The 15,573-nt window shown below is 41.4% G+C and overlaps 1 protein-coding gene across 1 annotated transcript in view; it reads left to right on the top strand.

The window, feature by feature from the left end:
* The window catches only part of LOC145402351 (ribosome biogenesis protein BMS1 homolog), a 47,363-nt gene extending 32,031 nt beyond the window's left edge, over positions 1–15,332 (top strand). The window contains exons 14-21 of the mRNA XM_080274497.1: positions 2,123–2,274; positions 3,153–3,341; positions 4,050–4,289; positions 6,049–6,171; positions 7,267–7,411; positions 8,901–9,076; positions 11,264–11,416; positions 15,038–15,332. Coding sequence (XP_080130623.1) covers positions 2,123–2,274; positions 3,153–3,341; positions 4,050–4,289; positions 6,049–6,171; positions 7,267–7,411; positions 8,901–9,076; positions 11,264–11,416; positions 15,038–15,238 — 1,379 coding nt within the window. The 3' untranslated portion in view covers positions 15,239–15,332. The remainder of the gene's footprint in view (positions 1–2,122; positions 2,275–3,152; positions 3,342–4,049; positions 4,290–6,048; positions 6,172–7,266; positions 7,412–8,900; positions 9,077–11,263; positions 11,417–15,037) is intronic.
* Positions 15,333–15,573: the final 241 nt, after the last annotated feature.

Raw genomic sequence — 15,573 nt, 5'->3', positions numbered from 1 at the left:
CTTATTTCATGTAGATCAGTGGCAGAAAAAAACAATACACTGGTAATATGGTTCTGGATCCTTTCCACAGCACCTTTTCTTAAATAGGGTTGTATTCTAATGTTATTGTGTTGTTACATGTCAGCATTCAAGATGGAGAGGTGATAATTTCAGGCCAGGTTGGTTTATGGAGAGTATGTTTCCTTTTATTTTACAAAGGCAAACTGTAACCATTAAAAAGATACAAATAACATACAAGCCCAGAGTCAGGAAAAAAGAGTCAGTATTAAAAAAGTGGTAACAGTGAATCCGTTGAGGTGTAGGAGTCCCTGGATAGGCTACCATAGTCCAGTATATTTAAGGGTAGTTGATCAGCCTACTTCCCTTGACGGTATTGGCTCATTTTCTGGGCAGTTAAGGAAGCTCCGTAACACCACTTCCATATTGATTTATTTTTTCATACTGTTATTCTGGACAGGTAAGAAAGCTCCCTAACACCACTTCCATATTGATTTATTTTTTCATACTGTTATTCTGGGCAGGTAAGAAAGCTCCCTGACACCACTTCCATACCAGTTTATTTTTTCATTCTGTTATTCTGGGGAGGTAAGGAAGCTCCCTAACACCTCATCCTTACCAATTTATTTTTTAATACTCTTGGCTAATATTCTTTTGTATGTTATTTATGCCGAGTATGGTGATATTAGAATGATTTAAGTAACACAGAAGAGGATGGCTAGGTGTAATAAGCAAAATAAATCACAAAGTATGAGGTGTTAGGGAGCTTCCTTAAATCGACAGGAATAAAGACCATTCTATCGATCTATCTATCTGTTGCCAGACGCCTCAATCCCGTTTGGGGTGGCCACAAACAAATCACCTCCACGTCGCCCTGTCCGCCACCATTTCACTGCCCTGCTCTCAACTCACACCCCCCTCTCTCATATACCTCTCCACCCCATCCCTCCATCTCATCCTCGGCCTCCCCCTCCCTCTTCCCCCCTCCACCTCACTCACATACACTCTCTTCGTCAGTCTTTCACCCTCCATCCTCTCCACATGGCCAAACCACCTCAGTGTGTTCCTCATAACACTTCCTATCACATCCACATCCACACCACAACGCTCCTTTATATCCTCATTCGTCAGCCTGTCTCTCCATGTGACTCCACAGGCTCCTCTTAAATAACTCATTTCCACTGCTCTCACTCTTGATTTGTATCCTTCCAATAACGTCCAAGCTTCACTTCCGTACGTTAGAGTTGGTATCACAATACTGTCATGTAGTAACTTTTTCACTTCCGTGCTCACTTCCCTGTTTCTTATCACTGCTTTCAAAGAACCAGCAACCTTTCTTCCCTGCTGTACCCTTTCAAGCACTTCACCCTCCAAACCTCCATCCTTACTCATCACACTACCCAAGTACTTAAACGTACTCTCATTTTCCAATTCCTCACCATCCAACCTCACTGTACATTCACTGACTTCACCTCTCTCAAAGACCATCACTTTACTCTTCCCTACATTCACCTTTAGATTCCGTTTCTTACACACTCTCCCAAACTCATCCACCAAGCCTTGCAGCTCCCCTTCGTCTTCACTCAACAACACAGTATCATCTGCAAACAACAGTACAGGGAGTTTCCAAGCACTCTCCTCACTCACCAGGGCCACTCCAACATCCACTACCCTACCTTGTACCTCTTTTATTACCCCATCCATGAACAGATTGAGCAGCCATGGAGACATGACACATCCCTGTTTCAACCCAACCTTCAAAGAGAAAAATTCACTCAGCTCACCATCCACATGCACTGCAGCCTTCGCACCATCGTACATACTCTTCACAGCATTCAACAACTTCCCATCTACTTCATATATTCTTAACACTATCCACAATCCTTGTCTATCCACCCTGTCATATGCTTTCTCCAAATCCATGAAAGCCGCATACAACTTCTTTCCCTTCTCTAGAAACTTTTCCACTAAAGATCGAAGAATGAATATCTGTACACAACCTCTTCCCTTCCTAAAGCCTCCCTGTTCTTCTCCAACTAATTCCTCTGTTCTTTCTCTAACTCTGTCAATAAGTATCCTACCATACACTTTTCCTATTATACTAAGAAGAGTTAAAATTCCACAGTGAAACCCCAGGAACCAGAGAAAGAGAAGACCGCAAAGGAGAAACTGCTGGAGAAGAAGAAACGGCTGAAGGAGATGTTTGATGCGGAGTATGACGACAAGGGTGGCGACCATTTTGACTCGCTGAAGGCAGAGATGAGTCAGCAGGCACAGGTAGAGAGAGAGAGAGAGAGAGAGAGAGAAGGTGATGAGATAAAGACAAAAAGAGTGAGAGTGATCAAAATGAGGGTAGTTATTTTGATGGTGATGGTGGTGGCTGTGATGATGATGATAATGTTTGTTGCTGCTGGTGGTGGTGATTGTGATGGTGATGATGATGATGCTAAAAGTAATAATGTTTATGTCTGTGTGATGATGTCAGGATTCCAGGGGCCTGAATGGTGAGTAAATGAGTGTTTGAACCATGTAGTTTGACAAGAGTTTGGATTAGTTTCTCCACTTGTCCATTTATTTCTTGCTCTTTGTGCCCTATCTTACCCCTTCCTTAGGTGGGAAGAGATGATGATAGTGATGATGATGATACTACAGTGATAATAATAATAATAATAGAAATTCTTGCTAACTTCCCACCCTTCCCCATGATGATGATGATGATGATGATGATGATATTGATGATGGTAATGGTACTGTAATAATCATCATCATCATCGTCATCATCTGGACCTCCTTTCCCACCCTAGGACTGGGTGAGGAGCACAACATCCAGAAAGTCCAAGTTTGCCTACTCCAATGGGCCACACATCCATTCACTCATCATTCAGCAATAATAATAATAATAATAATAATAATTCAGCAATAATAATAATAATAATAATAGTTCAGAAATAATAATAATTCAGCAGTAATAATAATAATAATAATGATGATGATGCAAATTTGAACTAACCTCCCACCCTTCCTCTTGATGATAATAATGTTGATGATGATGATGATGGCACTGTAATAATAATAATAATAATAATAATAATAAAAAATAATGATAATGAAAATTCCTTCTAATATTCCCTCCTTCCACCCAATTTCAAACGCAGCTGAATCGTGCAGAATTTGAGGGACTCCCAGACGAATTACGCGTGCAGTATGAGGGGTTCCGGCCAGGCATGTACGTACGGATGGAGTTCTCTGGGATGCCATGCGAGTTTATCACGAATTTCGACGCCACGTATCCAGTCATCATTGGCGGACTGCTGGAAAACGAGAGCAATATGGGCTTTATAAGGGTAGGTGGGTTTGGAGATGGTGGTGGTGGTGGTGGGGATGATGATGGTGGTGGTGGGGGTGGGGGTAGTGGTGGTGGTGGTAGTGATGATGGTGATGATGATGGTAATGTTGATGAGGAAGAGGAAGTAAGGGTGATGGCAATATAGTGTTATGGTGTTGGTGATTGAGATGATGATGATGATGATGATGATGAGGAGGAGGAGGAGGAGGAAGAAATAATACTGATGATGGTGATACTGTATAATGTGATGCTGTTGGTGATGATGATGATGATGATGATGATAATGATGAAGTGGGTATGGAGGAGGAGAAGAAGCACACGGATTTTGGTACTGTCCTGTTGATGACGATGAAGTTAGTTGATAAATAAATATATACAGATAGCCCATTGTTCACCCAATCCATTTCTCGTGTGATACATAAATCGAGAGTAGATAGATCGCCCTTATCTCACCCAGTCTCCTCAGGTGATAGATAAATAGAGTAGATAAAATTGCCTGTATTCCACTAACACTCCCTTCTGATACAGTAGTCCCAAACTCACCCCCACTTACTGTAGATAGATATGGTAGATAGCTAGATAGATAGATGATACACTAACTCCTAACTCACCCCACTTACTCTAGATGGACAGATAGATAGATGTATAGATAAAGTGAGAGATACATTCCAGAAAATAATATGACTAACCACCACCTCATCCCCAGGTTCGTATCAAGGTCCACCGCTGGTACCCAAAGGTCTTAAAGAACCGTGACCCCCTGATCCTCTCGCTGGGGTGGCGGAGATTCCAGTCCCCTGTGTACTACGCCAAGAGGGAGGACAACTTCCGACTGCGCTCACTCAAGTACGCCCGCAAGTTCCTTCACGTGGAGGCCATGCTGTGGGGACCAACCATGCACGTTAACACAGGCTTCGTCGCACTGCAGAACATCACAGACAGAGTGGTAGGTTGGCGTGTATTTACCTGCTATATTTAAAGATGGAGAGTGAGAGACTGACGAGGAGAGTGTATGTGAGTGAAGTGGAGGACGGGAGAGGGAGGCCAAGGATGAGATGGAGGGATAGAGTGGAGAGGTATATGAGAGAGAGGGGTGTGAGCTGGGAGCAGGGCAGTGAAATGGCGGGGGACAGGGCGACATGGAGGCAATTTGTTTGTGGCAACTGTTACAGGGTTAAGGCGTCTGGCAATAGATAGATAGATAGATAGATATAAAGTTAAGTGTGGTCTACCCCTGGGTCCCTGTGCTCCTGGTAGGGCATTAAACAGTGGATGATGGATGGATGGATGGATGAAATTAAGCAGGCATGAGTTTGAACAGTCAAGGGTAAGAGCTATGCAGGGAGAACTGTGTTTGTTCAGTAGAAAAAACAGTTATTTGTGAAAGATCTGAAGCCTGGACGTCTGTTGATAGTGGGGCAGAAGAGTGTGTGCAGTGATGGTATGGTCACATGGACAATTTGCAGTTTCACCCAAGTATGCATAAACAGACCATCATATGGAGGCCATTGTTTGAGAGCCAGCCATGCATATCACACTGCAGCATATTACAGACAGAGTGGCAGTAGGTCTTATATGTGTTGATTAGGTTAGATTAGGTGAAATTAATTGTTTACACTGACTTGGCCCAGATTTTCATACTTTTGCAGATTATTTCTTGAAGTTCAGTAGCAGAAAAATACAATACCATGGCTTTGTGTTCATTCTGTAGCATTCTTTGTGACTACCACCATAATGAAGTGTTAATACCTTGCTTTAACTCAGCATTCAAGATGGACAGAGGACAATTTTAGAAAAGTTACAGTAAAATAAGTATAGTTTTGTGAGTGGCTGTGATGTGGTTTGAATGCTAATGTAGATGAGAATAAAAACAAGATTATAAGTACATCATTGCAGTGATAAATAAGATTTAAACTTTGCAAAGGAAATGGAGACTAGAGTGGCTCATGGAAGAAAGGTGGCCAGTCTTTGAGAGGCTTGACACAAATCAGATAACTGAGTGTGGAGGCTGCAAGAGGACGGCATGAAGGTGTGTGTTAGTGGGTGTAAAAAGTAAGGAGTAAGAGCTGTGTAAGTGGGATTGATGAGGAATGTGTGTGTGTGTGTGTGTGTGTGTGTGTGTGTGTGTGTGTGTGTGTGTGTGTGTGTGTTGGATAGACGAAGCAACAGTAATTTGCGAAGATTGGGAATAAGGAGTTTTGTAGTGTGTACTTGGTTGGTATGGTCATGTGGAGAGAATGAACAATTGTCAACTGCACTTGCTCATGTATGGACACGAGTACCTTCACCTCAACAAAAGGTCTCTGGGAGTGCCTGGCTGAAGTGGCCCTATTCCCAAAGTCCACCAAGTTCACACATAGATAATCCTAGAGCCACAACAGCAGCAGCAACAACAACAACAATAGACAGCAACAACAATAACAGCAACAGAATGAGGAAGATGATGATGATGATAGTAGTAGTGATGGTGATAATGGTGGTAATGTGGCCCTTCACACAAATCATATTTACCTTATTTTTACTCCTGTAATACATTTTTAGGTAGAAGGGATGATGATGATGATTTTTATGACAATATTGATGGTAATAATGGTGATGATGATGAGGATAATGATTGTTGTGACTGTTGATGATAATTATGATGATGATTTTTATGACTGTTGATGGTGATGATGATGATGACAATTTTTCCACCTCTTTGACAGCCAGAGTTCCGTATTGCTGCCAATGGTGTTGTGTTGGAGATGGACAAGAGCTCTCGCATTGTGAAAAAACTCAAATTTATTGGAACACCGGAAAAGATACTGAAGAAGACTGCATTTATTAAGGTAGGCTGGGATGGGATGGAATATGAGATTGTGAGGTAAATTTATGTGAACAGTACTGTAGATGCCTTTGTTGTGTGTTTTTGTATTTGGTTATTGTAATGCTGCCTACTGCTTCCCTCTCCCTTTTTTTCTGTGTCTGCCCTCCTCTCTCCCTATTTCTCCCATCTTTTGTGTCACCTTTCATTACGCTTCTTTCCTTTTCAGGCAGCTTTACGTTGAATGACAAGCCTTATGGTTTTAAGCCAGGAAACCATTTACAGTACTGGGTGGTAACCATATAACCAACCCATGAGTGTTCTCTACACATCAGCAGGTGGGTTGGCAGAGGGTTAATGCCTCACCTCATAAAATAACTAACTCAAATGGCCACCACTTAAGGGATTACAGCATCTGGCTATAGATAGATCGATGGTGTAAGGAAGCTGGTTGGCTGTCAGTAACCTAACAGATACTACCATAAGAGCAAATTGTGTATAAAAACTTGGTAACTACTCACACAACCGTCACATTGGAAGGAAACATTCAGCCACAAGGAAAGGGAGTCAGAATATAAGCTGAAACTCACACATTATTACAGATTTAGTTACATATCTCGGAATTCTTTTCTCCCAAGCGCTACCAGTTGTTGGGAGGTATTATGATGATAATTACATATCTCAGAATTCTTTTCTCCCAAGCGCTACCAGTTGTTGGGAGGTAATTATCTGGTTTGGCCACTTGATTTAGCTTCCACTCCTTCAAAAATATTAGCCGTACTATGACTAGCAATCTGTAGAGGCGGCCCTTTTATGAGGAGACATGGTGTTGTTTTATATAGCAATGAGGTGGAAGGTTATATGAGGAAGGATGGTGTGGGTTGGAGTAAGAGTAGCCTGATGGTGGAAGACAGGGTGACATGGAGGGGATGCATTTGTGCCTCCCTTCCCCTCCATAATTAATATGTCTGGGTATAAATAGATAGATAGACAGATATATAGGTGTAGATAGATAGATAAATACAGATATGTAGGTATAGATAGATAGATAGACAGATATATAGGTGTAGATAGATAGATATATAGATAAATTGTAACTTCAACATCTCTCACCTTTCAGGACATGTTCCACTCTGACACTGAGATTGCCAAGTTTGAGGGTGCCAAGATCCAGACGCAGTCGGGGATACGCGGCATCATCAAGAAATTTAAAGGAACCAAAGGCTTATTCAGAGCAACCTTTGAGGACACTATCAAAATGAGTGGTGAGTTATTCTTTTTGGTATATTCAACCCTATTTAATGTGAGGATGGTTTCTTCTAACATGGTACGGTAAGTCTTTGTTTTGTCACCTTTTTTCACACAGTCTTCTTTGTGGATGGTCATGCCTGTGGGGTAGAATGAAGGTTCCAGGGGCTTGAATAGTGATGATGGTAAATGAGTCTGTGGTTCATTTCATGGGGCATGCTGATAATTGTTCTTCCACTGTTGTTTTTCCTCTTTCCATGCTTTCTCCACCCTTATGTAGGAAAAAACAATATGGAAGATGATGTAGAGTGCAGAAAGATTGCTTAGTACAGTACATGAAGTGCATCAATTAAGAAAGATGCAGAAAGGTATGTGCAGATGGCTGTACAGTATGTTGTTGAGTAACCCTGGTCTGTTAACTGAGCAGACCCATTAACCCCAGGCAAGCTTACCGTTCCATGCAGTGAACTGATGTTCCCTTGTGGTAGACGGCACCTTGCCACAGTGACACATGGGGAAGAGTGTGGAGATTTGGTTTTGGATGGACATTGCATTTACATCACCACCCAGTTAACAGGGGCACCATAGTAGGCTCCACATCACTCTGTTATTAGTTATATGGCTGTCACCCAGGGTTGTAAATTGTTTGTGAGTTACAAGAAACCACTAGGCTTGTCACTCAGTGTAGAGTCACTAAAAGTAGAAAGAAGAGTAAAAAAAGTGATTGGAAGGATGAGAGATATAGGAACAGAGGAGGGCAGAAACAGGAAAGGAATTATAAAGGTGAAGGAAGAAGTAGGCAACACTATCCAGGTGGCTGTGTGGAAGATTCTGTAGTTATGCCACAATGAGAGGAACTTGAATGACGTGTGAGTGATTGTGTGTCCCATTTCACTGGACGTGCTGTTACTATATTTCCCACTTTTATATTTTCTCTTTGTATCTGGATCATACCTCACTCTATCTTTAGATGGGATCAAGGTTAGGATGATGAATATGCCTGTCAGTGTAGTAGAGTAAGTCCTCATTATATTTCTTCTTCTTCTTTTTTTTTTTTTTTTACACATTTCTTTGTTTTTATGGCCATGGTAATAAATAGAAAAATTTCCTAGTATATGGTGTGCATGTATAGAGAAATAAAAATGTGCAGATGGATAGGTTTTTGAGGTGGGACCAGGATTTCAGAGGCTTGAATGGTTTGTGAGAGATTGTGTGGCCATTTCTATTGGTTATGATTTTGATAGTCCTGCCACTTTTGTACTTTCTCTTTCATTGTTCTTGGACCCTACCTCATCTCATCTTTTGAGGGGAAATTGGGGTGTGCTGATGATGATGATGATGATGTGGAGGAGGAGGATAAAAAAAATGATGATAATAATTGTGGTAATGATGGTACAATAGTGGTTTTAATGGTGGTGGTAGCTGATGACTGTGATGTTGATGATGATTTTAATGATTATAATAATGAGAGTAAGTGACATCAACTTCTCCATCCTTCCTCCATAGACGTGGTGATCCTCAAGACATGGGTGCCTCTCGTCTTGGCCCGTCACTGCTTCCCGGTGCGCTCGCTGCTGTTGCCTCCCGCTGAGAAGGCCGCGTGGCAGGGCATGAAAACAGTGGCTCAGGTCAAGAAGCAACGTGGCGTCAAAGCCCTGCCCAATCCTGACTCTCTGTACACGGTAGGTCTTCCTGCTTACTGCTTCTTCATCATCTCTGTGGCTTTTACTCTTGTAGGTTAAAGAAGCTCCCTGACGCCTCTTCTGTACCAATTTATTTTTGGATACAGCTGACCAGTGTCCTTTTGTACATTATTTTTGTGGCAAATTGTGATATTTGACTGATTTAAGTAATGCAGAAGAGGACAGCAAAGTGTAATAACCATAATAAATTGCTTAGGAAGAGGTGTTTTGGAGCTTCCTTAATTGACTAGAATACTGGCTTCCGTATCTGTATTAAAGTTGAGGCCTGTAGTAAAAATATTCAAAATTAATCTGGTTCTGCTTCATTTCTGTGTAGCTACTGGGTATACCAGAATGAAATACTTTGGTCTGGTCCAAGCTTAATGATTCCTGTCCAAAATAGAAACTGAACTTTATAAATAGCAAGCCAACGATCTGGCATAGCATGTTTATGACAGGAGTGTGGTGTAACGGTGACCTTGATCTTTAGTTTAATGTTAGATACAATCTGCCATGTCACTTAGTCATCAAGGTACATGCGCTTGAGTGAACTTGTATTTAGTGCACTTGGGGATTTGTTGCAAGTTGAACAATGCAGGATCTCGAAGAGCAATGTGTTTGCATGAAATTCTGTTTCAAACTGGGAAAAACTTGTACGGAGACTTTTCAGATGTTGCAAATTGGGAAGAACATCCACCAAAGACAGTCCCAGTTCTGGACAGTCTTCCATGTCAAGTGACAACGATCATATTTAGAGCAAGTGAGTGCTGTGATCCATGAAAATCGTCACCTGACTGTCTGTAAAGTTCCAAAAAAGTGGGCATCTGTAAAAGTCATGCTACATGATTTTAACAGGAAAACTGAAGATGCATCATGTTGCCACAAAATTTGTGCTGCTTCTGCTGACAGTTGAGCAAAAAAGAGAACCATGTCACAGTCAGTGAGGATCTGTTTGATTGTTCAGTGCTGATGAAAACTTTGTGAAGAGCGTCATAACTGGTGATTAAACATGGATGTATGGCTACAGTGTTGAAACAAAAAAGCAGTTGTCGCAGTGAGTTGGAAGACCAACACCGCAACCCCCCCCAAAAAAAGCACATCAGAGTCGCTCAGATACGAAGGTGATAATAATCGTCTTTTTTTTTTTTTTTTATTGGAAGAATGTCATTCATTGTGAGTTTGTTCTGCGTAGTCAGACAGTCAATAAAGAGTTTTACATGGATGTCCTAAAGCGTTTGAGGGAGGCAGTGCAAAGGAAGAGGTCTGAGGCTTGGACTGACAAAACGTGGATACTGCATCTGAACAACGCACCTGCTCACGTGTCGCTACTTATCTGTGACTTTTTGGCAAAACACAAGACAATTTTCGTCCCCCAGCTGCCCTGCTTTCCGGATTTGGCCTCTGCAGACCCCCCCTCTCCCAATTTAAAATCCAGCATGTAAGGTTGCCGATTTCAGATAATGGATAGAAGAAAATTCACCAAGTGCACCAAACGCACATTCACTCAAGTGCGTGTACCTCAGTGATTAAGTGATGTGATGTGGTGTGGCTAGTACTAGACTAAAACTCAAAGTCTCTGCTACACAGCGTTCCCGTCATGATCACTATGCTGGCTAGTTGGTGCAGTATTTATTTATTTATTTTTTTTATTTATTTATTTATTTTTTTGACAAACATCATATTCTGCTGATTTGACAACTGTTTTGTACCAGGAGGAGAATACTGTTACAAAATAATCTAAAGATATTTCTCAATATTATTTGTGACAAATATGAACATATCTTTGTAGTATTATACAGATACATATATACATCATCTAATCCTGTGTTTCCCCATGAGGAGTGTAGGAGCCCAGGGTGAGGCAGGTTGGTCCTGACATTTAAGAAGAGAGTGACCAGCCTCACTCATCCTTGAGTGGCATTATGTGAGCAATAAACCCCAGCCACCCCTTGGATATAAACCTTCACCGGCTCAGTCCGACTGGAGCACCGTAATTACCCACTAAATCACCAGGTGCCAAAATTTGGTTATATGGTTACCACCCAGCATAGTAAATGGTTTCTTGGTGTACAGGAAGCTAGTTGGATTAAGTATTAATTTTATTTTTATGTTAATTTTTTGTATATTATTTTGATTAACTTTATTCATTTTATTGTATTTTATTATTATTATCTTTTTTACATACAGGAGATCAAAGAGCGTCGAGAGTATGTACCGCTGCCCCTAAAGGTACCAAGGGATCTGCAGAGAGCGTTACCTTATGACCTTAAGCCCAAGATCACCCCACACGGCAAGAAGGAACAGCGTGTGATTGTGGTGAAGGACCCACACGAAATTCAGGTATGTCAGCCTTTTATTTTTGGTGTGTGTAAGTAGAGTCTCAGATATACTACAGTCTTTCAACTGGAAAATGTGATTAACCAAAGATTTTGCTAATTCATTCTGAATTCAGTTTATTGAAGAAATCCGAGATCCAACCGAAATCTCAAACTTAGCGGGCTCTTTTCTCACCATCTGCAATAGTTTACGATGCTTCCACATGGGTGAGCATCAGGCCGCCAGCCATATTTAAATTGTGTTTGGATGTGCCCTGCTTAGTCTTGTGTATTTATCACTGATAAGTATTGCAATGTTTCCTCCCAATATAAATAGTTATAAAAGTGCTGTGAATTAAGTGTTTTTATGGCAAAGGGTGAGTGGCATTTGGTGGGCTGGAGGTGGTTGAGTGCCTGAATTATGTCACTGGATTATACCATGGAATCTCCACTGAACAACAGAAATGTGTGATTGGTGTGTACAGTACTGTTCTATTGTATATTATGTGATATACAGGTATACCCCAGTATAACGATGCAATTGGTTAGGTAAAAACCCATCATTAGGCGGGGTATCGTATATTGGGGTAGATTTACACGTAAAGTAATGAGATGCATTTTTTAGCCTTGGGTTTCCCCCCCAACTAAGTCCAAAACCCACCCAAATGAGACCAAAAACAAATATAAAGCCAATGTAAATGGCCTAACATCTGTAAAAGAAGATAACCTAAGCCTAACACATGTAAATAACCCACTAAAACCAACAAATAAAATCTGAAAATCGTCAAATATGTCTGGAAAAAATCAATCTTAGTGAACTGTACCCCAAAATGACAATGTTCACACCACCTGTGGCTAAAAGACATTAATCTAACTCAAAGAACAGTTACATCAACCTAAACACACAATTTTAGTCTAAAATATCATCAAAATCAGTAAAAAAAAATCAAAACCCATCGTTAAACCGGGTTTGGCCATCATTAGGCGGGGTATGGTGGTATTTCTACCCCATCATTAAGCCAGGGTATTGCATCTAGGGGTATTGTATGTCGAGGTATACCTGTATATTACATTTGGTTGTGTTATATATATACCAATATTATGTGATATTACATGTACAACTTCTATGATGATTGGGGCGCCTTTTCATAAGTACAGGTACATACAGTACAGTACATTATTATATTCATTTATACGTGAAAATCAGTTAATCATAATTTTGAAAGTACTATGAATATTGTATAATCAAGACTCTGCTGTATTATTATTACGTAGAAAAATGTTAGAAGTACTGTGAGATGATGTAGCAGTGTTAAGAAAATGGTTAATGAGAGATTGGCTTAGAGAGTGGATCCGGGAGAGGTGAAGGAGAAAGTGGAGAGAGGGAGACTCGAGGGGAAGGTGGAGGGATGGGATGGGGAGGTATGTAAATGAGGTGGTGTGAGCTGGAGGGATGGCAGCTTAATGGCAGAGGACAGGGGGACATGAAGGTGATTTGTATGCAGCCTCTCCTTCTGGGATCAACCCCTCAAGACCGATGCCGCACGATTGTTCATTCATTCATTCATTTGCCAGACGCCATGTATCCCAAACGGGGTGGTCAAGGGCTTAGAGTTAATTGTTTTACAGGGAGGGGCACTAATCCTCCACCAACCCCACTTGACACGTAGGGATGCCAACAGCATCTGGTGTTCCCAGGTGGTCACCCATCCAAGTACTAACCAGACCCAACGTTGCTTACTTTTGTGTAATTTGACACGCCAGCCTATCCCGCATGATCGATAAAGACACACAGAAAACTGGGGGAGGGTAACTCCACCCCTTTGGTGATGTATATAAGATCAGACCAATGAGAGCTAGAGTGTCTGGAGTTGTATGGCGTGATTGGCACCCTAAGGTGGGGGAGAAGGAACCCCCCACCACTGTCACTTTACCTCCCTCAGCCCCATTGCATCATCTCCACATTGTCCCCTCCCAACCAACCATACCCCAACATACCCCCTACAGCGGTGTGTGTGCATAGCAACCCTTCTTCACTCTCCCTCCTCCCCTATCCCTCCTTCCTCCTCCCCCCTCCAGCCACACACACTCCACCTCCACTTTTCGCCTGGCTTATTTTGTTGCTATGGGGATATATCAGACTGACATTTCATGCCTAGGGAACACTTCATGTTGACATTAGTTATGTATATATACTGTAATTATTTACCGTAAATAATGCATTTTCTGTACATTTTCTATTTTCGCCCATGGAGGATTGGTAACTTTTTTGCATCTTTGACGGGCAGTTGTGCAATAACTATTTGGTCAGTCTGGCTGAAACATACATTTTCAAGTGTGGAAATTCACTTCTGAAATGTGGAAGAAAAATTTTTACCTTGGTGAATGTCAAAAAATCGACCCTGTTTTGCGGCTGGAGGGACAGACCTGCTGAGTGAATTGCATACTTTAGGGGTTAAGGTGTTTAACTGTGGATGGATAGATAATAAAGGAGTGACCATCTGGCAGGTTCAGCGAAGTGCATTTATAAAGAAAACAACAAATTAACCCTCTGAGCCCGGGGATGCCTTTTTCACTTTATTTTTGCCGTCTCCTAACGATTACATTTATCTTAGGACACACTTTTTGACTTGCAGGGATTAGACAACATTAATAAAGCCCTTCAACACGAGACGCCTTATTGAAGTTGAACAAATAGCCTAGTAGGAGTAAAAATAACTTCTAAAATGATGTTACCAGCGTGTCTGGGGTTAAGTACAAGTGTAAATAGTTTTGTGGTAGGTGGTGGTGTCCATCATCCACTTATTTGATGTAGTGCTCCCTACTTCTTCTTTCACCATCATTCATTTTCTATGTCAGCCCTTCTCTCATCCTCCTATTTCTTCCTTCACCTTTATCATTCATTTTCTGTGTCTGCCCTCCTCTCTTCCTCCTACTTCTTCCTTCACCTTCATCATTCGTTTTCTGTGTCTGCCCTCCTCTCTTCATCTTTCTCCCATAATTCCTGTCACTTTTTATTACTCTTCTTTCCTTTTCAGGCAGCCTTACATTAGGTGACAAGCCAAATGGTATCCTGTAAGCCAGGAAACCATTTACAATGCTGGGTGGTAACCATGTAAGCAACCCACACCTCCCTATGTGTCAACAAGTTAGTTGCCGGAGGGTTAGTGCCTCTCCCCATAGAACCACAAGCTTAAAGAGAGACTACAGTACCACACTTTACGGGATGGCTTCTGACTGTAGATAGATAGATAGATCGATACTAAATAGGCTTGTGAGGTAGGGGCAGGATTTGGAAGGTTTGATTGTTGTAGGAAATATCTTGTAGCCAATTTACTGGATTCACTGTTGATAGTTGTCCCACTTTCATAATTCCCTTTCTTTGTTTATATTGTTCATAATTATCCAGACTTCGGGTGTTTATATGGTCACAGTATTCAACCAACTTAAGCTCCTCCCCTCTTCTCTTCTTTCATCTTGTCATCATCTCTCTTTACCTCCACTCCTTTACTGATGTCTCTCCTCTTTCCTCTCCTCTCCTCTCCTCTTCCCCTCTCTTCTCTCATATCTTTCTTCTCTCCTCCTCTCACCTTTTCTTCATCTCTCCTCTTCACTTCTCACTCATTCCATTTGATATTTTCCCCAGATGGATAAATTCATGCAGCGTCTCAAGACCATGATGAAAGACAAGATTGAGAGAGAGGAGAGGGAAAAGGCAGAGAAGAGGAAAAAGTTCCAGAAGAGCATTGAGGAACGTGAGCACATGCGTCAAGTGAGGGAAAAGCGCAAGAAAGCACTGGCCTGTAAATTCAAGAGTAAAAAATCAGGGAAGAAAGCCGTTGTGTGAGGAAAAGGAGAGAAAGACCAAGAATTACAGCGAGGATTTAGTATATACTAAGGTTGTGGTGTTGACGTATATTTAAAGTATTTTCGTAACTAAATCTGTTTAAACTGTAATGATGGTTGCTTAGCCTTTCTTACCTTTACTGTGGAGTGTAGTTTTGAACTGATATCTGTGTTATCCCATTTCTTTAGCACATGGTCCATTGCCTCCTTGTACCCGTATGTTGCACCACCCCCATCTCAAGGAAACAAAAGTGTGAACAACTTCCAAACACTTCATAGAATGCATCAGCAATATCAATCCTCCTCCACGTAACTCAGCATTCTGCAAACATATAA

The sequence above is a fragment of the Coenobita brevimanus genome, chromosome 57, assembly GCF_032717465.1.
Source record: "Coenobita brevimanus isolate Jiangsu-jjx chromosome 57, ASM3271746v2, whole genome shotgun sequence".
NCBI lineage: Eukaryota > Metazoa > Arthropoda > Malacostraca > Decapoda > Coenobitidae > Coenobita > Coenobita brevimanus.
Note: the sequence above shows the minus strand (reverse complement) of the source record. Positions and strands in the feature narration are given on the sequence as shown.